The sequence below is a fragment of the Acipenser ruthenus genome, chromosome 3 (assembly GCF_902713425.1).
Source record: "Acipenser ruthenus chromosome 3, fAciRut3.2 maternal haplotype, whole genome shotgun sequence".
In the NCBI taxonomy this organism is placed as follows: Eukaryota; Metazoa; Chordata; class Actinopteri; order Acipenseriformes; family Acipenseridae; genus Acipenser; species Acipenser ruthenus.
This window is the reverse complement of record NC_081191.1, coordinates 21751134-21778917: the sequence shown is the minus strand read 5'-3', so window position 1 is coordinate 21778917 and position 27784 is coordinate 21751134. Positions and strand designations below refer to the sequence as shown.

The following is a 27784-nucleotide window of genomic DNA, read 5'->3' as shown; positions in this document are numbered from 1 at the left end:
TTTTTTGGTACCCCCTCCACAAAAAAACGAAGAATGCACAATTTTCTCTGAAATAACTTGAAACTGACACAAGTAATTGGCATCCACCATTGTTTATTCCATATTTAATAGAGGCAATCACTGCAATCAAATGTTTTCTGTAGCTCTGTGAGACTTCTGCACCTGTTAACAGGTAGTTTGGCCCACTCTTCCTGAGCAAACTGCTCCCAGCTGTCTCAGGTTTGATGGGTGCCTTCTCCAGACTGCAAGTTTCAGCTCTTTCCATAGATGTTCGATAGGATTCAGATCAGGACTCATAGAAGGCCACTTCAGAATAGTCCAATGTGTGGCTTTTTTATGTTTTTCTGTCAAAAGTGGAGTCCTCCTGGGTCTTCTTCCATGGAGCCCACTTTCGCTCAAAAAGCGACTGATGGTGCGATCAGAAACTGACATACCTTCACCTTGGAGTTCAGCTTGTATCTCTTTGGCAGTTATCCTTGGTTCTTTTTCTACCATTCGCACTATCCTTCTGTTCAATCTGGGGTCGATTTTCCTCTTGCGGCCGCGCCCAGGGAGGCTGGCTACAGTTCCATGGACCTTAAACTTCTTAATAATATTTGCAACTGTTGTCACAGGAACATCAAGCTGCTTGGAGATGGTCTTGTAGCCTTTACCTTTACCATGCTTGTCTATTATTTTTTTTTCTGATCGCCTCAGACAACTTTCTCCTTTGCTTTCTCTGGTCCATGTTCAGTGTGGTGCACACAATGATACCAAACAGCACAGTGACTACTTTTCTCCATTTAAATAGGCTGAATGACTGATTATAAGATTGGAGACATGTGTGATACTAATTAAAGAAACTAATTAGTTTGAGATATCACTATAATCCAATTATTTATGATATTTTCTAAGTTGTACTAACAAATGTGTCCAGGCCATTTTAGAATATCTTTGTAGAATAAGCAATAATTCATCTCTTTTCACGGCTTCTTTGCTTTATTCTATGACCTACCAAAGGCATGCAAGTATACATGATAAAATAGCTTTTAATTTCATCACTTTTCAGGAAGAGATAAAGCATTATTTCAATGAGCTGTAAGGGTACCAACAAATTTGAGCACGTCTGTATATACATACACCCTTATTCTTCCTACTTCTAAAGTATCTGTATCCTCATTGAGGGTTTTTTCGTTCATTGTCTTGGTGAGCAGATTCAGGCTAAAACCCCACAGGTGCAATTAAATCGACAAAACCTGGATGATCAACAAAATGCAGTCTGAAAACAAAATCCATGATTTCAATACTTTATATCCAGTCTTTTTTTTTAAATTTATTATACACAGCAGGAAGCTTGTAACTAAATTGTTAACTTAAATAAACTACTATCCATTTAATATAAAAGCATCATTTTCTGTGTGGTAGGTCACATGACCCGATTGCCGCTGGACCATTTGAGTAAAACTGAGCTACAGCACAAGAAGTTATTTGGAATATCTGCATATTTCAAACTGTATGCAAGAAAAGCACTGTGTTTTGAATAGATTTCTGTATTAATCTTTTAATTTAAAGTGATTTTGTCTAGAGCAGTTGACAGTAGAAGGAACTCTGAGTCCTTCTATGGGGGGGGTGTCTTGCTGCTCTGTGGTAGCAGTGACTAATGGCTGTTCTGAATTGGTTAAATGGAACATTGGTGGTGGAGAACAATTCCAAATTGAAAGGGATCCAAAGGGTTTTTACTGTGCAGTACTGTATGTTATACTGTAGATCTACAGATAGAGGTGACATAATGTTTTAGGAGGTTTCTTGATTGGGAAAATCAAACAATCTCTCGGTTTGTAATTTGATTTATCTGAGCAATTTGATTATCCGAACACCCCTTGGTCCCAATTAGTTTGGATAATGGAGGTTTTACTGTACTTGCTGTAGCACACAGGAGTTCTATATGCAGCTTATGGTTCTAAAGTGAGTGTTTTTATTCTCCTTCCTAAACACTACTGTAACTCTTTGGATTTACCCGACTTGCATGGAACTGTCTGCAAATCAATTTTTGAAATTAAGTTTTCAGGTTTGAGGGTTGATGTCTTGATTTTTCTCATGACTTCGAATGAACATGCTAATATTGATGTCGAGTGCTGAACTCCCCTGTTTTGAAACAATGTACTAGAAGGCCCTCTAGTAAGTGTCTGTGTGGGCTGATTTGGATGGGAAGAGCCTTCAGACTGACTTCTTTACAGGTAGATTTGTAGCTTGTCAAGGTTTACTTTATTGGTTAGTACAAGGCGGCACCAGAAGGCAACGATAAAGATTAACAAATGGGGTTATTGCTTTTTTTTTTTTTTTTTTTTTTTTAAACCTTGTGGTAGTTTTACTGACTGTTCTCACAGATAAAGTGACGATTAAATGTATTTAGAGTTCTAACTGCAATTTGTCTAGAATGAAACACACATTGTTTTTACTTTTCAAGGACTCCATATACTTGCAGATTAGGACTTATATTTATGTCATTGATTTAACATCAGGTTATTACTCTACTTAGCCACGGTTACTAAAACTGAGACCTTGTGTATGCAATAAAACACATTTTATTAAGCTTGGCTCCCGGGAAGGATTGCTTGAATTTTGATAAATTCCTTTACTGGAATGAAATGGCGATTTACAATTTATATCTGAATTAGCCAGGCAGTAAGATTGCCGACCATAGTAAGTGGGCACCTGAAAGGTTCGCTGCCTGCCTGATGACATAACGGCATGAGAAGGATATGTAAATGTTAAACCGGTCCCTCCCTTTATCCGAGCAGATTACATTGCTGCATCAGATAGGAGTGACTCCTGCAGTATAGCATTTCTGCTTCTACTGCAGCAGCGGATCATGAATCAATTATTTTATTCTGGACTGTGAAGACTGTTCAGATCTGTGGAGTTGGACAGAGGCCAGAAATAACGCACTAGCATGGAGTGAATGAATGAACCGTTTATACCTAGTGTTTTTTTTTTTTTTTCCTCTCTCCCTCCAGACTAAACATAAGCTGTTCTAATTGTCTGCAGCTAAACCAGCCTGATCTCATCAGGTCTTTTGAAGCCAAGAAAAACAATCTCTTCTTCCTGTGGTTGCTCAGTAGGGGGCACTCATGCTGAGCCAAAGCTTAAACCATTCTCTCAGCATGGTGATAGTGAGCTCTGTGCTGTATGAGGTGATATATTCCAGTGAGATGAGGACCTGTTAAGAAGAGTGGGTCAATAACATTATAGAATTCTAATGAATTCACAGCCCTCTTTTCTACCTACCTAATGTATTTGATTTGTCTGCAGTCTGCGGTTTAAATATCATCTGTAGTGTCTTTTCCATTGGATGCACATTAAGCAGATTCTTTCTAGTCTCGTATACCAAACTCGTCGGTCCCAGTTCAAATTGTGTTGATGTCTCGCTGCTGCCAATAGAAACGTATGGGATCTATTTCAAATTGCTTTCAATTCAATCCCAGGTTCAAATGGCAACAAGGCATAATCATGTTCCTCCACTGTAAATGAGCCTGTTCTCACCTACCAGTTTATAGTAGAGGTCTTCACAGGTCCAAATTAATCAACCCGACCACAAACCGACAATTATTTACCCGACGCAATGTAAAATTTGTGTTATTAGACCCGGATCCGACCCAGCCTGAAAAAACAGTGGAACGCTTTTCCTTTCCCCAGCTTAGTATATGCACTGACTAGACACAGTATTAAAGCAGTGTTTTTTTTTTTCCAGTCAACCTGGAATTCTGGCTGGACTACAGTGTTTATTCCATCATGAATCTACACAGAGGACTTTAAAATGAAATATATAATATGTTTGTGTAAAAGATTACAAAGATAAGTGCGTTATCTGAAAATCAAATGAACTGAAGTACAGTCTCGTAAATGTGTGATTTTATTACAAACTTAACACAAGAGCAAATGGAATTGATGTAAAATTTGTGTTTTGCGAAACTTGTTTTCCTTCTTTGTCCACAATAACAAGTGATTCCGACAACGGAGACTTGCATTTTTGTCAGCTTTTGTTCATGGAATTAGTTTCTTTCACGTCATTCATAAACAAATCCATTACTCCGACAAAAAGAACAGGAATTATAAACAATGATTTTTAGTACTGAGTAAACAAAAGCGTACCCGACCCGAGTGTTGCGTGACAATTTTGCACCCGAGTCTCGGGTCCTGAGGTCCGGGTAGACCCGTGAAGACCTCTAGTTTACAGTACCTACTCATTTTGATATTGCCATTTTTATACCCTGCTTGTAGGTTGAATGGTTTATTTAAAAATATTGAAATATATAATTCCACCTGTTTTGAAGGGGAATTCGTAGTCTTCAGAACTGTAATAGATATTATTGGAAAGGGATTTTTTCCCATTTCCTTTTTTTTTTTTTTGTTTTTTTTTTTATAAATAAAACACCAAAATGCACGCTTTTATACTTTAGTCACAAACAGGTAGTTTTTTTTTTCCTTCAAAAAAGTAATATTGCTTTCCTCCCACACTCTGATCTCCTGCTACAATTTCATGGGGCTGAATTTAGGATTTTAAGGGATGGATAATGTTACTGTGATGGATCAAACTGTGCAATCTTCTTCTTTTGACATATTACTCTCTGGTAAACGTTTTCTGCATTTATATAAAACGGCGAAGGATATCCACTCTAGGACTGCTCTGAATACTTTAATTCTACACTAACTCAGCATGTAAGCTACAAATTTAAGCTACAAATTGTCTTTTAATTTGAAAGCCTTGCTGTCAATACCAAAAAGACGATTAGGGCATGTAAGAAAGTTTTCCAAGCTGTTTTTTGTTCCCACTTTGTTTCTGTAATAAGCTTTTGAAAATGAGGCCATAGTTGAATATTATCGTTGTTGCTGTTGCTATATATATCTTTGAGTAACATGCTGCTGAAAAACTACTTTATAAACATTAATATCCTGCAGTGCTGTATTTCTTTTGGGGGTTGGGGCCTGAGCTGGGCAATACATTCAAGTTCTTAATCAGGTCACAAGCCTTTTGAGGTATTTCATTTGAAGTAAAATATATCAAATCATGCAAATGCTCAATGAATGTTCTCAGAATGTACATCCCTGATTAAAAATTTGGAACTGGTTCCTTGAGGGGAACACATCTGTGTCTCCTAAGAGCAACTGAGAACACATTCAATTGAAGGCTTGCTTTGACCTTTGTTGCTTCTGGAGGCATTTCCTTGGGCCAATTAGTTTCACATTCTCTGGACAGCATTCTATCATTTTGTTAATATGAGAAAAAGCTCAGAAGACAATTAACCAGCAGTCAAAGCATTCACAATTTCAAGTATTACAGTTACCAGTCAATTGCTTTAGTATCTCGTACCGTAAGGCATTTCTTGGGTCCTTGGCTAATTCTGCCTATATTATGCCTCTGACTCCTCCTAAGAACCACCACAGAAAGCTCACCGACTCATTTTACAGTGCAAAAAAACTACACAAAAAAACAATTAGACTTGTATAGCACTTTTCATGGTGGCAAGTCACCCCAAGGAGATGTACAATAGCTCTCAACACATACTGGTGCAACTAATACTTTGTACTGTAGTTGCTTTATAGAAGAAGAAAAAAACATTGCTAGTATACAACGGTTTTTCTTAAGACTTTATTTTGTTAAATTATTGTCTTAAAGGAATGTTCTTGGACCAATTTTATTGCTTGTAAATTGAACCTGATTGGCCTTGCTGCCTACAAACAGAAGTCCACTCGTTGTCTTGACAGACCACTCGTTGTCTTGCCCAATTTGTTAACCCAGTGCAACATCTTCCCATTAAAACTTAAAGGCAGTTCATTCTTAAATGTAAACATGATCATAAGCTCTTGAGATAAAACTAAGTAGGGCTTCTCATTTTTGGTTTTAACTGATAAAAACTGATGCAACAAAAAATAATGAACTCTGTGTATAATCCAGTAAACACTGGAAAAACCCTGGAAACGGTTACTCCAATTCACATTGCCCCCCTCAAGGACACCTTTCCCTGTGGGAGGAGGAGGAGGAGGAGGAATTTCCTAGTGCAATGCCCCTCTTTCCTGACTTGTATCTCATATTGATTTTGTTCTGAATACTTTACTCACCCCAACTGCTGAGTGGAAGAAAATTTCTACATTTCTGTTGGAGGATTGCAACATGCTTGCGAGATTTAAAATGAGATTACAGTTAGAAATGGAGCATTGTTCTTGCTTGCAGGATTTAAAGCTATATTGGTTCGATAGGGAGTATTTACATGCTCGTAGAATTTAAAACAGAATTGCAAATTGTGGCAATGTAAGAAAAATCAAAAATCCTAAACACACAGAAACCCCAGAAGAATGTGCCCGTGACCATAAGGATTTTGTTGTGGAAGAAGACAAAGGAAAGAAGGTACAATTGAAGAGTGCAAGTACTGTCGAGTTACTATACATTTTGTGACAGAAAAAAACGCCCAAGAATTATGGAAAGTAACAGAAAACAATAATACATACAGTATATAAAAAAACAAAAGCCCTGAAAAAAATTGATTTACATAACTTGAAAATAGCTAAAAATAAGCACTGAAAAATCAAATTAATAACAAATGAAAACCAGATGCCCTAGTTATAAGGTACTACTGTAAGCCTGACAAATGTTTATGCCAATGTCTGCGTGGGCGTATCCAGTTTCTTATTTTACATCAAAAAAGTACATTGTATAGTAATTGGTGTGTGCATCATCATCTCCCCCCCCCCCCCCCCCCCCCCCCCCCTCCATGTTCATTTTGCTTAGTTCACTCTAATATGTAGGTTGCCCATGTGATGCAGTATCTCAAACTTAAAACTTGATTTAAAAACAAACAAACAAAAAAAACATTGGTAATTTAATATACTGCATGCATTATTTGTGCTCACACAAAAACAAATCATAAGTGCATTTTTTTATTGGGCAGTGTGGGTTGCTGTATCTAGTAAATACAAATCCAGGAAAAAAAGTAATCTGCCAGCTGGTAGGCCTAATGAGTAAAATGCTATTCAGAGTACAGTCTTCTCAGCATGTACGTGTGTTGATCCTCTTCATCTGAAGCGCGTGTGTGTGTGTTTCAAACGACGTTCTGTCTGTGTTGTATTGATCCTTAATGTCAGGAGGTTGTGCATTTTCAATCTGTTTTTTGCCTGTCGGGTTATGCCTATAGTCGGTGATGTGAATGTGTAGCTCTTGGAGGGCAGGATAGACGGTTTCCAGAAGCTAGGTAAACTGAGCTGTCTGTGTCAGTATAGTTAGTCTCCCTTGCATTCACTGTTCAAAGGGCTCACAAATCGATGCAAATGCACTTACACTAAAGTAGAGCCCAAAATACCTAGTTAAGCTGAAATATCTGAAACAAAACCAGACTAAAATGTGTTCCATCTTCCCCGCTTGTGGGAGCTTAACTGAGCTTTACAATGTACTATAGGTGTGTGTGTGTGTGTTGTGTGTTGTGTTTTTTTGTTTTTTTTAATTTCTAAACAGTTTTATTAACCTTCATTGTTTGAGCCTGCATCTCTTGTTATACAGTATCTGCACAGGCATCAATAAGGTGAGTTTCTTATTCTTTAATTTGAGCAGTAAGGAGTCATTTACCTAACATAACAATAACTCATTATTTTTGTCCCTAGTAACATATACATGTTATTGGTCAAGAACCGCTGAACTTTATCATATCAATAACAGATTTGTTATATATAATCTTATTGTGATTCGATTCTCTCTAACAATAAATTCAAGAAATTATATATATATATATATATATATATATATATATATATATATATATATATATATATATATATATATATATATATATATATATATATATAATACCATTTATCTGTTAGAGAAAGAAGACCCAGGCTTACCATTAATCTTAGACTACCGTTATGTAGCCCAATATTGGTGCTAATTGGGTGCTGTTAAGCTTCCATATTTGTAATGTTAAATATTAGCAAGTTTAGAATCCACGTTGGAATCACCCGTTTACCCCTGTAGTTCACAAACTGCTTGGAAATCAGACACACTGATACATTTTAAAGAAAGTGCTCAACCTGTATGGTGGAGGGAAAAGTCTCAGGGTTATACACTGTAGTTCCGGAGTACGTGATTGATTCTGTACACTACATTGACCATTTTGATTTCTGTGATTTCTTTATTGCGTTTATTAAAGCTTGCAATTCAACAGCTGAACTCACTCCATATCCAGTGTCCAATCAACTGTCTCACTAATTAGGTGATTAAGTGCATATGCTTCAGTCAGTCACTCAAGCATGTCATGGTCAAGGATGAATGATCGAGTGATTAAAAAGAAACATTTAGTCAATGTCCATCATTTATATACCTTACTGTTTTTTCAGAAAATTAATGTTATAATAGTGATAAGTTTCTTTTGATGCTTGGTATATTTATGTATTTGAAATTTTCAGCAGTGTTTTGAAAAAGGTGATATGAAGTCAAACCATGAATAAAAAAAAAAAAGCTGACAAGCTAAACCTGTTCATATGGAATGGAGCACCTTTTTAAATGGCCCTAATGTCTATTCGGCAACCTTGATATTGTATCAGTGTAATTCACAGTTCCGTTTGAATTACAGTTTTATGTACCATATTAGTTAACTATATTTCTTACAATGTACCTCATGTTTTGAGTGAGTGGACAGGACTAAGTTTAATATTGCCACTAGAGGGCAGAGGTGGTTCATTTTAGAGAAATTGAATATAGACCACCATACCCATCCACCCACTGCGCAGGCACATGCCCATTCCCAGGCTATTTTAGACACACAAACACACACATATGCATGTTTCCAGTCCTCAAGAAATGTTCTGGCATTTGTTGGGGTATCAAGGCAGTTAAGTTCTCATGCACCATGTTGTGACAGCAAGATTGGGTTCTGGGGTGTCTTTATACAAATGATGGTGCTTTGAATGAGACTCCTGTAGCTCGCAACTCTTCATTGTCTAACCCCTAAGATGGGTGACAGACGTAAGGTCTTTTTAATCTGCCTTTCAAAACACATTGGCCAGAGGCAATAAAACTCATGAGAGACATATGTGGTGCAAGTGGGTACTGTGCCATCTTGAACTGACTTGTGTTGTCAGGTGGACAACTGTTTATTAATGTACAAGTTGATTTTTTACTTGCAATATTACTTATTCCAACTAGTCCTGCAGTGGTCCACCACATTGATTTTGAAAACTAATAGTTTAAAAAAAAAAAATAGTGTCATTAACCAGTTAAGTGTGGGTTGCAAGTGGTAGGGCTGATGTAATTGCTCACTACTTTGCATTGAAAGTTTAAAAATATATAAATGTTATATACATATATAAGCAAGTTTATGTATGTGTGTGTGTGTATATATGTATATATATATCTCATTTGGGTACGGTTTCACTATGAGCTTAACCAACGGCTGTTTGTCACGCAGGGAAGGGGTGAGGGGGAAGGGAGTTAAGAGCATTACACAGATAGTGTAGAAACTGTGTAGGATGATACATGAATACATACAGCATTGCAGTGAACATTACAAAGTCTTCCCTACAGCACTTACCTCCACACTATCATCTTTTGCTTAACACCTCCCTTATTGATTTACTCTCTCTCTCTCTCTCCTCTCCTCTCCTTCTCTCTCTCTCTCCTTCTCTCTCTCTCTCCTCTCTCTCTCCTCTCTCTCTCCTCTCTCTCTCTCTCTCTCTCTCTCTCTCTCTCTCTCTCTCTCTCTCTCTCTTAAAATTTCAAATTTGAAGACTACTTGCAATCCATTATATAGTACACAGCCTTTCACTGTACCTAATTTATCTGCGTTCGTCCAGTAGCAATAGTATCCTCTGGCTGTATGCAAGTGTTATCATTTTCCTTTCTCAGACTGTGGGAGAAGATGCACATCAGAATGCTAATAGATCAGGTGGTTATCTAAAACCTTCCTGCAGGGCTCACCAAATCTTCTGTACACAAATATGCTGTATAACTGGCTCTCATCCATTGATTTTTATAGAGCTTGCTAATATGATTGGTGCAGTGCCACTAGAGTTGTATTAGAAGAAAGAATTAAATGAAGTGTCAAAATGGCTAAAGGCTGTCTTGTGCTCGCTCTGCACTCTCGACCTATACATTCTTAGAAACGTGACTGGGAACTGTTAAAATAACCTGTTTGTAAAGAACAGGCTTTGCATGCTATGGCCTGGGCTAATTTATGAGTTTGTAACTCCTGAAGTGACAGGCCTTTTAAAGATGTAGGTTGTTCTGACCCCGAGTGTTTCTCCAGACGGACACATTGCTGGATGTTTATAGGCTCCAACACCTTGCTTTGGCAGTTTCACCCTATAATTTACCCTAAATGTCATTCTGCTTCTGAAATGTTCTGTTTTGCCATTCTTGGGAGTATTTTTTGGAACTTAAGAAATAAAAAAAGGCTTTTTTTTCTTGAATTTTGAAAGCAACAAATGTCAGTTTATTTTGTTAAAGTATCGGTGGCTTTCTGTATCTATTGATATGTAGTCTGTTCCCTGAGCAGGCTGAAATTACAACAGGTGAAAACAATGTATTTCTCTTCATGATTTCCACATTCCCACAAGATATGTTTTTGTGAATTTAAGTATTTTTCACACATGGATCCAAGTACCTTTGTTCAAATACTATACTGTAGTGCTTCAATTAGCAGTGAATGCTGCAACATTTTAGTGTCTGCAATTGCCCCACAGACACTAAAATTGTGTTTATGACCACTGAAGATAAATGCATAAACTATGGTCAGCCCATGCAAGGAAAAAAGGTGTCTAAGTATACAGAACAACATGGAGAAACTTGATATGACACTGTAAAGTAGAGACTGGCCACACGCTTGCCTATGCAGTGCTGGTTGTGAGGCAAGAGGACCAAAGATCATGCAAAGAATGGCAGACGGTGCAGCAAGGTATATGGAAATAGGCTGGGACAGTGCCTGTAATAAATAGGATTTGTTGACCCAGTGCAATAATGTTTGGACTGCAATTGAATGTGTTATTTAAAAAATGCATTAGGCGAGCACTAACAGACAGTGAGGTATAAAGGAGTTTAATGGAATTGCTGTGCCACCTGGGTGTCTTCAACCAGAACCCTGAACTACCCTATGTTTTTGTAAAATGGCTATTGAAAGTAGAGTGAAAAATACATACTATTCTGTTTGCTTTTGCCTTTTTAAACGGTTTTAAAAAGGAAGAAATTAAACATGGAAAGGGTGCCAGAAGGGCTACATTGGGGGGGGGGGACGACACAAAAAAAAAAACACACCCTACAAGAAAATGTTAGTTTTACCCATGGTCCACACTGTACAGTAGTTATTATTATTATTATTATTATTATTATTATTATTATTATTATATTTTTTTATTATTTATTTCTTAGCAGACGCCCTTATCCAGGGTGACTTATAATTGTTACAAGATATCACATTATTTATTTTTTTTTCACATACAATTACCCATTTATACAGTTGGGTTTTTACTGGAGCAATCTAGGTAAAGTACCTTGCTCAAGGGTACAGCAGCAGTGTCCCCCACCTGGGATTGAACCCACGACCCTCCAGTCAGGAGTCCAGAGCCCTAACCACTACTCCACACTGCTGCCCATTGTTGGCCAAGAAAGTAAGTAATGAGTGACTGAAATAAGCTGGCAGCAGGGTAACGAGACAAGAAAATACTTTACTACATAGTTGTAATATTTTAATTTATGTTATATTAAATTCTATCAATTAAAAAAAAAAAAAAGTTGGAGAGAAACAACTTAATATTTATTAAAATATAGGGAAGTAAACGTTCAAGTTCAACATCACTCTTTAAATAAACTTGTTTCAACTGTAATTAAGCAGTATTAATGTCAAGCAGTGGTATTTTATAATAAAAGAAGCCTGCTCTTTACTTCAGTGAAGTAGGCTACAGTTATACCCGGCTTAAAATAAACTTTTCTATCCACTAGCCGTCAGGACTAATGCATGAAAAAATCCACCGGCTTTGTAAATCAAGACTGTGAAAAGCTGCTACAGATACTTGCTAAAGAAACTATTTACGACTGGAGGCTTTATGCCATGGCTACATATTAACATTGATTATTTCAGTTTTCATGTGTCGATTTTTAAAACCTTAATACTACAGTGTTACAAAAAGGTATATAATATACTGAATAAATAGAACATGATAGAGAAGATAGCAGCAGTAACAATAGAGTACGACTACCTTCCATAACTTTGGTTTAATTAAAATATATCGCATAAGGAAAGTGGATTGATAAGTGAAAAGGAACATGGCAGTGATCTAATAGCGCTTATTTATTAATAGATTTAATGACATGTTAAATATTCTTTACTCAGGGTTGTTTTAAATGTGGTGCTGGATTATAATAGAATATTTCATGTTTTTATAAATGAGAGCGAAACCAGTTGCTAAAATTGCAGGGCAATGCTTGGTGCTGATAGCAAGGGTGTGTTATTCATATTGCCCGATGGCCAGGACAAGATTTGAGTGAGGGACAACAAGTTTTGCTGTTATACTTTGCCTGTTGAACAAATTTAGTTTTTATTTATTTGTTTTTCCTATCGTTCTGTTTTAAAAAAAAAAAAAAAAAAAAAAAAAAAAAGCCTAGCTAGCCCACAACACCTTAAGAGGGCTCGACAGTGATTCTGCCGTCCCAGCATCACCCCCCTCCGTCCCCCACTCCGCTAAGCCCAACTTACTTCCCCCCCCTTTACATTGACGTGGCTTTCTTTCTACGATGCTTGAGGTTCCCAACCAGAATCTGTTTTTGTCTCAACCAAAACCAAGTTGCTGCTCCTCTTTGCTACTTCAGATACGTTCTTCACTATGCATCGCAGCTCTTGACTACTGAATCTGATGTCTGAGAAACCAGGTTGTGGAGTGTGCCACAAATCCTCGACAACCCACTTCCACTGGGTAAACCTGGACTCTCCATCCTCACTGTTACACTTCAGTAGCTAGTTGAGCATACCGCAATTTCTTCCTTTCATATGCCTCATCTACAACTTCCTCCTATGGCACTGTTAACAAGGCATGCTTATCCAGATCACAAGACAATATCAGGTCGAAGGTTAGTGGTAGCAATCTCAGGTGGGAAAAATAAGCCCTTGTCCAACATTTGCCAGCATTTTCCAGTCTCTAGCAGCTTCAGTTGTCCTAGATGAGTTTTGGTTTTAATATCTTTTCTTGGTGGTTGCTGTCCTGGACAGCGGAATGTCTCATATGTTGCTGGAATTGGTTGCAACCTGTTGGCTGCCAAAAGAGCAAGGCACAGACTAATCTTTAAATTTAAGGTATTATGTACGTTTTTTGTAAATTAGCAAATAAGTGATACTGCTTTAATACATGAACCTGACATTTTAAATGCAGCAATCTAGTGAAGTTACAAAAAACAAACAAACAAACAAAAAAGTTGCTTAGGTATTAGCGGATTAGAAACGTTGTGGTCAAGTGTGTACTTGTTGATGTTTTTTTTTTAAATGTTATATATTGTATAAAAAAAGTATAATAGAAATAAACCAAAAGAAAAAAAAAGTTTGTCTTTGCAGAATTTGGAGCCTATTGTAAATGTTGCGTGCATTTTGGCAGAAAAACAGTAACAAATGCAGAGAAACTTGACAAGTTATACACATGTCCTTTAAAAATCTGGGGTTCAGCAGTTGCAAAACTGAAAACGTCAAGAAAAATCTGAATTCCACAAAGCAGCAGTTATAGTTGGCAATGATTTCATATCTGATACAGCAAACTAAAACACCTGTACATCAGGAGTTGAATTCAGCTTATAGAGAAAGAGTGGGGGGGGGGAAAAAAGGCAGAAGCTATTTTTTATATTTGAATAACTCCAAGTATTGCTTATTATAGTTGTACTCTTATTAGTATGTTACTAATGTACTAGCACATGTATTCCAAACTGCACTGAAAGGAATGTTTCTTTAAAGTATGTTATAAATATGAGGTGGGATGACAAGGAAACATTTTGTGTATCTTGAAGAATTTAGTGAACCTGTTAAGCTACAAGGCTAGATCCCCCCCTGTTAATGGTGGAAATGACAAATGACTGCTTCCTAACACAATTTGTCAAGGCACCGACTAGAGGGGATGCATGCCTTGATTCAGTCTTTTCAAATAATGAATACAGAATAACTAAAACATAGGTCAGAGAACCATTGACAAACTCAGACTACAACATGGTCTCTTTTTAAAAAAAAAAAAAAAAAAAAAAAAAATATATATATATATATATATATATATATATATATATATATATATATATATATATATATATATATAATATATATATTCAGAGAAAAAAAGGCAGTTTACAGAGTGTTTAAAAGGGACCAAGAACAAAGAGTACTTGGAACTGCAAACACAAGTCAAAAAGGAAGTTAGGTCGAGAGAGAGAGAAATGAGCATTGCTAAGTATTATAACAGTATTATTACCAGTGTTATAACAGCAAGAGAACATTCAAAGAGGAGGTAAAGTGTCCGACACAAATGGCAAAATCATAGACGCAGAGAAATAAATAGCAAATATATTAAATGATTCATTTACCAGATGTGCCACTCGGGAGCCCCAACATTCTTATGTTCATCACTAATTGATTGATTGTGTTCGCTGTTAAATAAAACTTATCATTTTATATTCTTATCAATTATATTCTACTTTTTTTGTGCGACAGGGAGGAGGCAAGTTGATTTTTCTAGCATTTTGTCCCTTGGACAAGTTTTTTTGTTTTTAAAAAAATTGACACCAATGTGATAGGCTGAAACAATAAACACCCATCCGCACTAAAGCGGGTCATGATATAAACCTAGTTTCATGTTTGCCTATGACAGCACATTAAGAGTGCGAGGGGGAAAAAAAAACCCCAAAGAAAACTAATAGTGAATTAAAGAGCAGTTTTTTAGTGCTGTGCATTTAGTCGTTCTTTACATTTAAACAAATGCATATAGTTTACTACAGGACAAATATGTTTTGTATCATTAACTGGAACGAAACAGTTTGTGTCATTATCCAAGAAAGGCATGAATTGTCGACTGATGAGAGCTATCAATTAGGCGTTGCACTTGGTGTTTTTTATTTGTGTGTGCATTTGTATGACTGACTCTGTTAAATGGTGACGTTGGTGTTTTGCAACTGAACTGTACCCCGTTAAGACCACCCACGCAGCATTTGTTGACAGGCTGCAGAAAATGTCAGTTTATCAGTCGAGATTATTATTGGTTATTAGTTGCGTTGGAAATTAATTATATACTTTGGTTACTTAGTAAAGGCCAGCGATTGGAGCATTTGACAAATAAGCACAAAACGAATAAACAGGTTTGTGAGACTATATTAGAGAGGTCATTTCTCAAAGAACCTACCCGACCCGAGTCTGAACCATAATCTGCAAACTACACCCGACCCGACCTGAACTGGACACTTACTTGGGTTGGGTAGCAAGTAAGTGTCTCTAACCAATGCCACTAGACTTATGTCAAGACCAAAATATGGGATGTTATGTAATTTTGTTTAGTATTCATATATGAAGCTAATCGTTAACCACAGAAAACTGTTTAACATAACTCTTTATTTGTTCAGAAAGTGCAGTTTTTTTTTTACCCAGCTGATGTGACTTAGACACAAATAATGTTATTGTTTGGATCCAATCTCTAGTTGCTGTAGCAAAAAGGGCACTGCAACCATAATTGCCGTGAATAGACACACATTTTGATGGGCATTGCGGCAATTGAGAAGGCCACCCACGGCAATTGCCGCACGGCTGCCTACAATCTTGGGTACTTCACAAGCGGTCCGTCAATCCAATGGGTGATAAGTAGGCTTAGGTGACCACTGCAAGTCGAGATAGATTGCATGTTTTCTGAACTGGTTCGTCAATCTCATACTCCTTACCCCTTTACTTTCTTTAGAGAAAGACTGCACACTTTACGGTGTGTAAATCCAGCTTGACATCTCATGGCCTGATAGTTCACAGAATCAAATTTGTAAGCCAAGTTGAGACTGAAAAGCTGCAAAAGCCCAATAGTTGTATTAAGGTATTATAACCCTGTTTTGAAATGCTAGTGTAGTATTGGTGGTAATTGTTTATATAAAAAAAAGTGAACCAAAATGGCAAGCCATTACCAACTTCTCTTCTGCTTTCATAAATGCTATAACCAATTTTGAGAAAGCAAGGAAACAGATTTTCAAACCTTGTAAAATAAATGTTGTATTTATTATCGTAGCTGCTACACTGAATATTTGTAATTGCAGTCCTTGTAAAACCTTCACAGCAAGCAGTAGGTGGTTAGATTTTTTTTCTCATAGTTACTTCATAGAAACATGGGTTTTTAATATTTACTGATAAATATAACAGTATTGCATAGTGCTGGGACTTGAAGGATCTTCTTGCACCTTAGCACATTTTGAAATAAAGTCCTGTTGTGCAGTGTATTGAATTGTTCAAAGGTTCTGGTACTCTTGGTACTCGGTGCAACATGAATTGAGATGAAATCTGGGAATTAAAGTACTAAGGTTATCTCTGGGACTGAACCTGAAACCAGAGTAGTGATGTGAGTTTGACAAGCACATCTAATCAATTCTGGGACTTGGGTAGTTGCTGATAATGAGGCTGGATGAGAATGTTATTATAAAGTAACTGTAACATAAATATTTTAAGCTATCTTGAGACACGAGCCCCCAATTATGTATAAACAATACCTTCCTGTAAGTGATCTAGGGCAGGCACACGCGGCCCATGGGCCGCATGGGGCTTGTTTATCGTCTGACTGCGTAGTGTATTAATTCCATTTCACTTATGAATATATCATAAATATTTTTTTAAACTTTGCTGACTTGCTTTTTCTAATCGCATAAAAAGCAGCACACCATTTGAATTTGTACTGCGGAGGGTAATTGCTTCTCATCAGCTTGTCTCCAACTAATTTCACAAGTCTTCCCCTTTCTCAAATGCAAAAACCCGCTGCATTGAAAGAACCCATTCCCAACACAGGAGTCTTGCTGCTAGGGAGGTGACGTCACTGCCCTGTGCCTTTTGCTACGTTGCTGCCTGCTACAACCGAACAACTCGTCGGCTAAATTAACCGCGTCAGAAAGTAGATATTATTATTATTATTATTATTATTATTATTTATTTCTTAGCAGACGCCCTTATCCAGAGCGACTTACAATTGTTACAAGATATCACATTATTATTACATACAATTACCCATTTATACAGTTGGGTTTTTACTGGCGCAATTTCGGTAAAGTACCTTGCTCAAGGGTATAGCAGCAGTGTCCCCTACCAGGGATTGAACCCACAACCCTCCGGTCAAGAGTCCAGAGCCCTAACCACTACGCCACACTGCTGATATTTCATTTGCTTTGTATTATTGTGCAATGCGTGTGTATATGGTAACAGTACGATGTTAATGCTTTGTTTAATTTGTTTTGTGTATTTTGGTTTGAATTGTATCGTGCAGTACGAAATAATTAACAGTAATTCTAAGGGAAATTGCCTATGTATATTACAGCTAAGGGTTAAGTACTGTGCGGCCTGCTATACACATTAGGTTAAACTAGTTCTCTGGATATGCGTCCCATGAGAAGTTCGGTTGCGCACCTTTGATCTAGGTTGTTACCACAATATCCTTCTATATCGCCATCAAAACTACATATCCAAGTGCAATCAAAAGTTACACTTAAACATATGAATATATATTTTACGGTAATCATTGAAATCTGGCCATAAATATGATTGATTCCTTTGGCATATGCTTTAAGGTTTAGATAATATTCAACTTTGATTCGATGTTATATCAGTGCTTGTTTCAACATACAAAAACAATGACAAATCTTGTTAAGTTAAATACCTTTTATTTAAAACAAATTACAAAAACAAAAAATTAAAGTAGATTGTAATAATTAATTATAGGTTAATATCATTTTCATACTCAATTTAAACATAATTAACCCTTTGCAGTCCATTTATTAAGTGCGTGTCAGGCGCGTCAAGTCCAATTTATTTTCACACGCGCAGTTAATTTTAGACGCTCTGTTTAAAAGTATTTTTTTCCACAATCAAACGGGTTTAAAAGGCATTGCATAACAAAGCACTCACTAGGCATCTCCAGCCCCGCCCCACCCTTTCGTTGGCTATAGCTTCCACATATGCTAAGAAGTAAATAATAATAATAATAATAGTCGTACATACCGATCAATCATCTCCTGATCACTCGTTTTACCACCAAACGCCTCAATAATGCGATCCAAGTCATTATTTTATTACTATAACATCTCAAAAAAGCTCTGCAAACGTCTGTGATATTCTCTGAGCGCTGATGCAGTTACAGTCAGCTTGTTTCCTTATGGCCGCCGTTATCTGATGCCAGGGACAAGTATGACTATTCATGAGATACATCCTTTTTTTTATTTCGGCTTGTCTCTGCTCCTGTTGCTCCCACTCGGCCATTGAATGGTTTTCTCGGCTTTTTCCAGAGAAAAAACGACTAGAAACCTGTTTTTTGCGTCTGATGTCGGACATGGTCCAACATTGGACCAGATAGGAATAATTGCAATGTCGGACCAGGTCCGACATAGGACCGCAAAGGGTTAATCATACAATCGATTTATGCACTATGGAAATTTTAATTACCAGTCCTTATATGTGATGAAATTTTAAAGTCTCACAATAAAGAATTACTGTATATAACTTTCTCCTTGTGGTTAAAACATTTCCATTTAGAAACTTGTCTTCAATTTGTAGTCCTCTTCACAATTAAAGGATTTTGAAAAAAATACAAGGTGGCTTTTTCTTCAGAACTCCATGTCGTACGATGCAATGAAGCCACTTGCCAAGTGGTTTCCTCTTCCTGTTACAGGCTACAGCAGCGGCAACACAAATTGGTTTAAAAAGCACTTTGGTATTGCATAACTTCTTCGTGTGTATTTTAGCATATTTTTTAGAATTAGTCTTTTTATTCATCGTTTTGAATTGTCAGCAGCTGTGTTTTGTTTTCAGTCCTTGAAGTTAGAATGTTACAGCGATTCAGTCCAATTGTACACATTTCGGTGTTTCTGTGTAGCTTTTCCAAGACCGATTTTTGATTTCTTTGCAAGTGTAGGTGTTCTTTCCTTTTCATAGTTTCCTTTGACAGCCTTTTTGAGGCTAGTATTGTCTTTGAGAGACCTGAGATTTTCCATGCTGCAAACGTTTACTTTATTTTATAAGATTTGAGAGTAGTTGGGCCTCTCTGATTATTGTCATTCAGTTGGTTGAATCTCCTAGTCATTCCATTGGTAAACCCTCCATCAGGTAATTTTATTGGTTGTTTTGAATGTAAGCAAGTTTACATCATAAGTCCGTCCCAAACATTATTATTATTATTTGTTTATTTAGCAGATGCCTTTATCCAAGGCGACTTAAAGACTAGGGTGTGTGAACTATGCATCAACTGCAGAGTCACTTATAACTACATCTCACACGAAAGACGGAGCACAAGGAGGTTAAGTGACTTGCTCAGGATCACACAATGAGTCAGTGGCTGAGGTGGGATTTGAACCGGGGACCTCCTGGTTACAAGCCCTTTTCTTTAACCACTGGACCACACAGCCTCCTATATCCCTTTTCATTCAAACAAAGCATTGTAAATCACATAAAATGCGTTCAGTTAAATAGTCTTGTGAAATAACTTTTCCTAAGTTATTAATTTTTACTTGATAATCACATTTCTATTTTCCTGATGTATTTTCACACAATGCAGTACCAAAATAAATCATATACGTACAATAATTCTAATGAATTAGATTACATTTTTAGTGATTTAATTAATGCTTTTAATACACTACATTTTCTATGTTTGTAATTTTATGAATTCACAAGAATATATTGTTTTTATAACGGTTAACATTTTTCCCACTTATAACAATGTTAATTCCAAACTGAACCATTTCCATCGTCCATGACATGACAGTATTCCTCAGTTTTTAACCAGATTTCGTACTGAATACCCATTCCCAGATTAAGTCTGGCAACAGGAATTTATTGTCGCAATTGTGAAATATAATTTGAAGCTCGGTACTTAAATCTGATAAAGACCAGTTTTTTTGTTTAACAAAGTCAAGCCTAGCTGATCTTCACAGCCGGAGTCTTCTGTAAAACAAACCAGAACTAGTTATTTCACTTTATAATCCAATTAAGTCTGGCAGACCAACACAGCAGGGATTCTCTCTAAACAAATTTCTCTGGTATGAGATGAGTTTGTTAATATATCTTGTTAGTTCTTAGGAATACATTCAATGGGCATGTTCTCATTTAAGCAAATATAAATTGTACTTTTACATCACAAAGTGGTGGCGTTGATGCATGTACAGTATTGCAAAAAAAAACAAAAAAACAAAAGCAATGAAATTTGACGTTGTACACGTAGGAAGACTTAAATGGGGCCACATCTAAAAATAGTCATGCAATAGAAAATGCCACACGTGAACACTTTGGTGCTTTTTTTATTTTTTATGCTTTAGCTGAATAGCTGAATAGGTGCTGGAGGTGTCTACTGTTCTGCACAATAATAAAACTGTTGCTGGGTTTACATGCGTTAGTGTCTGATCTTTTAATGCACCCTGTTCTTTGTCAAGTTTCTTCCCATGAAAATTGGACCACTAGAAGAAACTGCATTAATGATATTATAGTCCAGGGGTCCTGGACTTCAATTTTAGTTTGCTTAACCTCTGCATTTAGTGTCCCTGTAAGGAGCAAAACAGATACCTGCTGATGCATGCAATGACCCTCACATGTTTGCTGTATGTAATGGCACTAGTAATTTACTGCATTAAACTTTGTTTTATGTTTGGGCAACTGTCCCCTGATTTGTACAAATCTGTTTTTCCTACATTAGTTAAAAATAAATAAATAAATAAATAAATGATTGTCATGGCTATTTCTATAGAACAGGCCACAACAGTTTTAGACTGGATTGCATAGGCTGCTGTTTACAGAGAGTTTCAAGGTTGTGGAGTTCTGTTTACTTTAGGGCACATCTACCATTGGGATAATGACTACTCAATTGACAGACAATTTGAGATTTTTTTTACGTTTTAAAATGCAAAATGAAATAATTAAATGTCAGTTGTATCGTTCGTGCATTGCCATTCACTAGATAGGTCTAGGTCTCATGTTGATTAATTACAGTTGAGCCCTATTACGTAGATCCTTATTGGATCATTTCTGACAAGGTGGTTCATGACATGACTGAAATCTGACTTGTGTGCTCTTAGCATTGTTCATATAATTGCTTCATTCAGTTGATCTGAAATAAATGATCCACATTAAGTGCACAATTTACAGGTTTTATGGTGTCAAGAACAGCTGAAAACTAAAACATTCCTTTTAAAAGTTGAGTATTTTGGGCTTTGCAAATACGTAAATGATCAAGCATTAAAAAAAAAAATGGATTGGCTGGTTACTGGTTGTTCTCAGGTTAAACTGGAGCATCCGTGTGTTCCGGTTTTAATCAGTGATTTGTCCCCGGTAACAGGCTTCAAATTGAGTTGTGTGAAGCAGACTGAAAAGAGTATGTTAGACTTTGTAAGAGAAGTTATGGAATTACTTTTTGCAAATTGACTTCCATTCCAAGTTCAAGCCCTGGAGCACATTGGTGATGCAGTTGACCTTGGGGACCCTTAGGGATTCTCAAAGAATATTTCTAGAACTCTTTTTTTTTTTTCTTGCACTTTTAATATCAGCAGCTTGGAGCACATAGTGATTTGTACTGAATGACAGTTAAGATAAAAGTATTTAATTTGCTTTACTTGTATACACAAATGCATTTTTTTCATAATCTCTTCAAAATGCTTGAGTGGGCTGATTGTGCCACAAAAGTTGTGAAGCCTGATGCTTTACGGCATTGATGTCCTGTGCTCGGCTACTGTGACTTGGAGTCCTTCCCGGGAACTTGCAGCAATGATGAGAATGCAGATCTGGTCCGCATTGGCCCGCAGCTCAACGTTTCTAAGTAAAATGCAGAAATTATGCTTCTAAGTTAGCAAGAAAGCCAGAGCCGATAAACCCACACAGTAGCTGCATACAGTACTGCAAGCCTACAATTCAGAATCAAACGCTGGCAGACAGCAATTGGAAGGTGTGTGTATATAAACTATGCAGCTGCTTCAGTCTGTCCAACCTTTGTAAGAGGTTGATCTTGATGTACTGGACTCGTGTTAACCCTGAGCATAATTTGAGTTCCCTCAACTACGAAATGTAACCATTACCGTATGGGTAGTTACCTTCGAAAGACCCGAAACCTGAGTAAGATCTATCAAAGCTGCTTGTTGACATCAATGCCATTTTTCCTTTCAAGAACTGACCTGACAAGAGAGCTGGTTCAGATAAGTACTTGTTACTTTTTCTGCTATATATTTTGTGTTTTCTCTCTTGTTAAAAATCTCTACTAGTTTAACTAATTACGCGTATTTGTGCACTACAGCTTGTTTGCTACGTCCCACTGAGGCTAAAATGAAGAGCCGTTTTTTATTATTTTATGTAATTGAGTTACTGTGTTTTGAAGTTTTTTCTCTTTCTCGGCGTTTTCTGTTTTAATAGAGATTAAGTGCAGACCTGTCCAACGTGGTGCTACAGCAGATGTGTAGTGAGAGGAGCTGCTGAGCTAACAGCTTTACTGCGCAGGACCAAGATACTTGCTTCGGTTGTGGTTGTTTTGAAATCTTTCCCACAGTATCTTGATGCCATGTGGCAGTTTTAGCATCACCATTACAAAGTGCTCATGTCCCTGGTATCCCCGGTAAACAAGCATTTGGTTTGTATTTCGGCACATAAAGCCACGTTAAGCGCTTTTCATATTACGCACAGTTCACATTTAAGTAGGTTATTTTTAGGGCTTAATGTGATTTATTATAGTGTGTATGTTAATGAAACCCACAACTAATTTATTATTCAATTTCAAGGAACTTAGCTAGTTTCTGTTTGAGTGGGATTTATGCAGCTGACTTTTTTCAGCAATAATTTGGGACATTTAATCACTGAAATCCAATCACCGAATCCCCGTCTCTATCCTTGCAGTTGAGATTGGGGCCCCTGGCTGCACGTGTCTTGTTTTCATGTTCTTAAAGCTACAGTAGCGCTGCTATGTGCGCTGCTTGTTCCAATATTGACCAGAAAATTAACTTGGGAACCCGACTTAAATGTTCCATGGATCATGGTAACAATTCATTTCATGGGAGAGTCATGACACCTCGTATCCACCAGGTGTCACACTTAACATTGTAGGAAGAAAATTGTATATTGTCTTTCAGACAGACATTCTTAATTAACGATTAAGTAGCTCCTTATTGGCCCAAGAGACTCTGATTTTCAACCCTGATGCAGCTCCTGAGTGGCCAGTCGTGGAGACTGGCCAAGTGCCGCGATGTCATCCTGACCCATCGAGCCTGCAGCTCCATACCAACCCTGCCTTTTTGCTGAAGATGATCTCGGCATTCCATGTCAACCAGTCTGTGGAATTGGAGGCTTTCCATCCACCTCCTTTCCAGTTTGACAGAGCGACAGCTCCATACCCTCTGCCCAGTTCAGGCCCTGGTGTACAATGTTGACGGGACGGAAAGTTGGAGGCAGTCAGAACAGTTTCTCTGCTATGGGGTGAAGTCCCATGGTCAAGCCCTGTCTAAGCAGAGGCTGTCTAAATGAATAGCTGACACAATCATGACTTACTATGAGCTGTCTAACTTGCTCCCTCCAGAAAAGCTCACTGCCTGTTCCACCAGGGGCATGACAACTTCATGGGCTTTGTTGTTTTTTTAATATTGAAGGATTTACTGAGCAGTACTGATGCAGAGAGGACCTTGTGAGTGGAAATATTTGTTGGAAAAACCTACTCCAATACATACATCCAGAATGTCATTCAATAAGTTTTGTTCTGTTTTGTGCGTATGCTGTGGCTTTATCCACAAACAAATACAGTACTTGTACAATATTTTCTATAACGGCCATTTAAAACAAAATCTAGTAATAGTGGTAACAGGTTTGTAGTTCTAGGAAACAAACCTGAACTGCTAAATGTACCTAAATTTGTTCTATAAAGAGGCTTGGGCCATCCTGGTTAAAGAGACACTTGGGCTGTGTTCACACTGGGTCCGTTTTTTAGTGGGTTTGATCTACACTCTGTATGGTTCGGTACGTTTGGTATGAAGTGTGAACGACAAAGTCCTCTTGGGGAAACAAACTGAACAGTACAGTCCACCTAAAGAGTCTGGTTTGCTTGAGCAATCGGAGTGATTTTTAGCCTTTTAATGTTGTGCTTTTTTAGTTTTTTTTGCATATTTTAAGGTTGTTTTACAGTACCTAAATGCTCCTTTTTGAAAATTAGTTATCTGTGAATGTTTCAGTCTTGCCAAAACGCACCAAAAAAAGTAAATCATCTTTAGTGATTCTGGGCTGCATTAAATCTACACACTACATTTAATAACCAGCCCCCTGCTGCTGCTTGTTTATTTCACAGTAACTGTGATAACATGGCTTCAGGTAGGGAATAATTTGGTGTTCTATACCTGCAGCAGACATGGAAATGTAAACAAACTCGAGTATAGTGTACATAAGGGTAATCTACAGAAAAATGCAGTCAACCAGAAACAGTATTTTCCAACAGTTTTAACATGAGCAAATAAAATGTAAAAAATCCCAGGGCAACTAATTCAATGCTCCACTTATTTTTCAGTTTACAGTTTGATGGAGTGAGCCATAAGAATAAATTGACTTGCCCTTTGGCCAACAGTACTGTAAATCAGTGGTCAGGCTGAGACTGGAAGCCAGGATTTCCTGTCTCATTATCCATAGTGACCACTAGGTTCCAGGAACACCCCACTCTGTAACATCTGCACTGGAAGTCTGAAGCACACTACATAGCCTTTTGTATCTAAATTATTCCCAGTCATTGCACATAAATCACAGGAGAGCTCAGATTTTGATTGATGGTAATTTACAGGACCGCAGGTGGTAAAGTTTTGACAGTTAGAGATGTGTTTTTAGGGGTAATTTTTTTCCCCCACATTTAATCCCCTTGTGTGCGAGAAGGCGACTCAAAAACCTCTGCCTGTAGCAACAACCAGATTGTCATGTCTGCTCTTCATCAAGCACTGCTCACTATTCTTACTGTTGTTTATTTTCTGATTTTTTCACCCAGCACCATCCACCCAAACAGCTGGCTTTAACAGAACGTTTCCAGCCAAAGCACACCACCAGTGTACATAAATGCACTCCAGAAGCTTGTATTAAAATTAGCAAAAGTAAAAAGTACACTTTTTTTTTTTCACAAAAATGTCTCCTGAAGTGAACATTCCCTGTCCTCATGGCAAATTAACCTGCAGAGATACAAATCAGAAGCCGCTCTAATTGCTGCTTTTAATCTTTAGGAACCTGAAGAAAACTTGCTGTGTCAGGTTTCTCAACGTGGTCTCTGTCAGACTTTCCATGTACAGCAAGAACAAGCTTGGTTTTACTGTATGCTCATGATATTGTCTAAATGGCCAAATTGAATCTCAAATGGCCTGTATTGATTACGAGCAACCTGCCTGAAATAGCAGGTACAAATAATGTATAGATGCCCAGAGTAATTCTGTTACTTCCAGTGTGGTGTATGTATGCATGTATGTATGCATGCATGTATGTATGTATGTATGTATGCATGTATGCATGTATGCATGCATGCATGCATGCATGCATGATATTAGCTCAACCTGTTCACATAGGTAAAAGTCCCCTGGGTCGACATTGTCAATACCTTTTAGAATTTGGAATGCTTGAATCGGGTCACTGCGTAGTCTTCTTTGTTCAAGACTGAACAGATTCAATTCTTTTAGCCTGTCTGCATACGACATGCCTTTTAAACCCGGGATAATTCATGTTCTATCTTGTATTAGTATAAATATAAATATATCATTATTTCTTTCTATTGCTGTAAATTATTCCTGACAGATAAACAAGCGTTGTTAAAAGTGAGGGTGATACCAATACTGTAGCTATGTGTAATGGAGGTGATTGGCAGGCACCCTTGCACATAATTAAAACTGTATTTAATTATTCAATTTTAATTAATACAAGAGACTACTAATCAGAAGTATTAAATAAAAAAAAAAAAACTGTGGGTTAATATTAATAAGCAAACCAATAACAAAAGGACGATGAACAAGATTGCAGCCACGTAACTTCATTCCAGTCGGATTAAATATATACATAAATAAATAAATAAATATCTATCTTTAGCAGCAGTATTTATGCAAAAGTTCATTTTCACACTGTAGTCCTGCTGAAATCTATTACAGTAATACGAGTGCCTCTGGACACGAAAATCAATAGTGCTTTGTTAGCAACAAGGCCATCAAGTGCTTTCTGTCTGGGTTTGCTTCGATGGATTAGATCTCTGGAATAGGTTCCACTTGTTGTGCTTGACTTAGCACAATCCTTATCGCCTTGACACTCCTGTGTCTTTGCCTTTGGCCATTATTTCCCAGCTAATGCGTCATTCCTCATTGCTTTAGCACTGTTCGGTGTCTTGTTTAAGTGTAATTAACCGATGGTGTGGATTGACTAAATCTAGGATTTGGATCTCCTAAATTAGTACTGAATCAATGCCATATAAGTTGATTGAAGTTTGTAGCACTCTTTTAGAAGTGTAAGGTTGCAATTCTATTTCTGACACTGCTGCGCCTCACAAAGATTTAAAAGCAGGGTTTGGCATGTTGATTGGCATTGACGGGTTTAAAGTCTTGAAATTCTAAAATATCCAATTGACTGCAGTTTGTAGTTTTTCCCCCCATGCTTGCTAGACTTTAATTACCCCTGAAGTCCTTGCATTGTGTTAACAAGTAGTATTGAGCATGATGAGATGAGAACCCAGGGTTTTGCAAACACATTTTGCCACAGGGGTAAGAGGAAATGAGTGACTTGAGCCCCTGCATGTCAAAGGCCTTTGATTGTTGAGCAGTAGTTTAACCAAGTAGCAGACTCCCAACCCTAAACAAATCCCATTGTGTTCTATTTCAGGTTGTGCTGAAGATCATTAAGCACTACCAGGAGGAAGGGCAGGGTAATGAAGTGGTCCAGGGAGTGCTGCTAGGACTTGTGGTGGAAGACAGGCTTGAGATTACCAACTGCTTCCCTTTCCCTCAGCACACAGAGGATGATGCCGACTTTGATGAAGGTAAACAGCCATTTATATTTGGGAGGGTGCTTCACGATATTGTGAGATTTGTTTTGAACAGGTTGCCTACTAAAGTGACAGATAATGCCCCCATTGCAAATCCAGGACCAGAATTGCCTTGACCCTTAGCGGTCCTTTTTATTCAGCGTGTCTCTGGTGCGTCAGGTCCAATTTTATTTTCAGACGCGCTGTTTAAAAGTATTTTTTTCACAGTAAAACAGGTTTTAAAAGGCACTGTATCAACAGGACACTCTGTACTGCATCTCCAGCCTCGCCCCACCCCTTGTTCGCTATATTTCACATACCTCTTCATAGGAGTGCATACCGAAAAATCATCTCCTGATCACTCGTTTTATCACCGAACTCCTCAATAATGTGATCCAAGTCATTATTTTATTACTATAACATCTATAAAAAAGCTCTGTGGTATTCTTTGAGCGCTGGATGCAGAAGCAGCTAGTTTGTTTATGTCCATGTTAACTATGTGGTGCCGGGGCTATCTGTATTTGTGAGATACGACTAGAGACCTGTTTTTTACGTCTTTTTGACCGGAAAGGGAAAATTGCAGTGTCGGACC

At 37.5% G+C, this 27784-nt stretch overlaps 1 protein-coding gene across 1 annotated transcript in view; it reads left to right on the top strand.

Moving 5' to 3' along the window:
* The window catches only part of LOC117394671 (eukaryotic translation initiation factor 3 subunit H-like), a 114937-nt gene that overhangs the window by 10749 nt on the left and 76404 nt on the right, over positions 1-27784 (top strand). The window contains exon 2 of the mRNA XM_033993092.3: positions 27051-27207. Coding sequence (XP_033848983.2) covers positions 27051-27207 — 157 coding nt within the window. The remainder of the gene's footprint in view (positions 1-27050; positions 27208-27784) is intronic.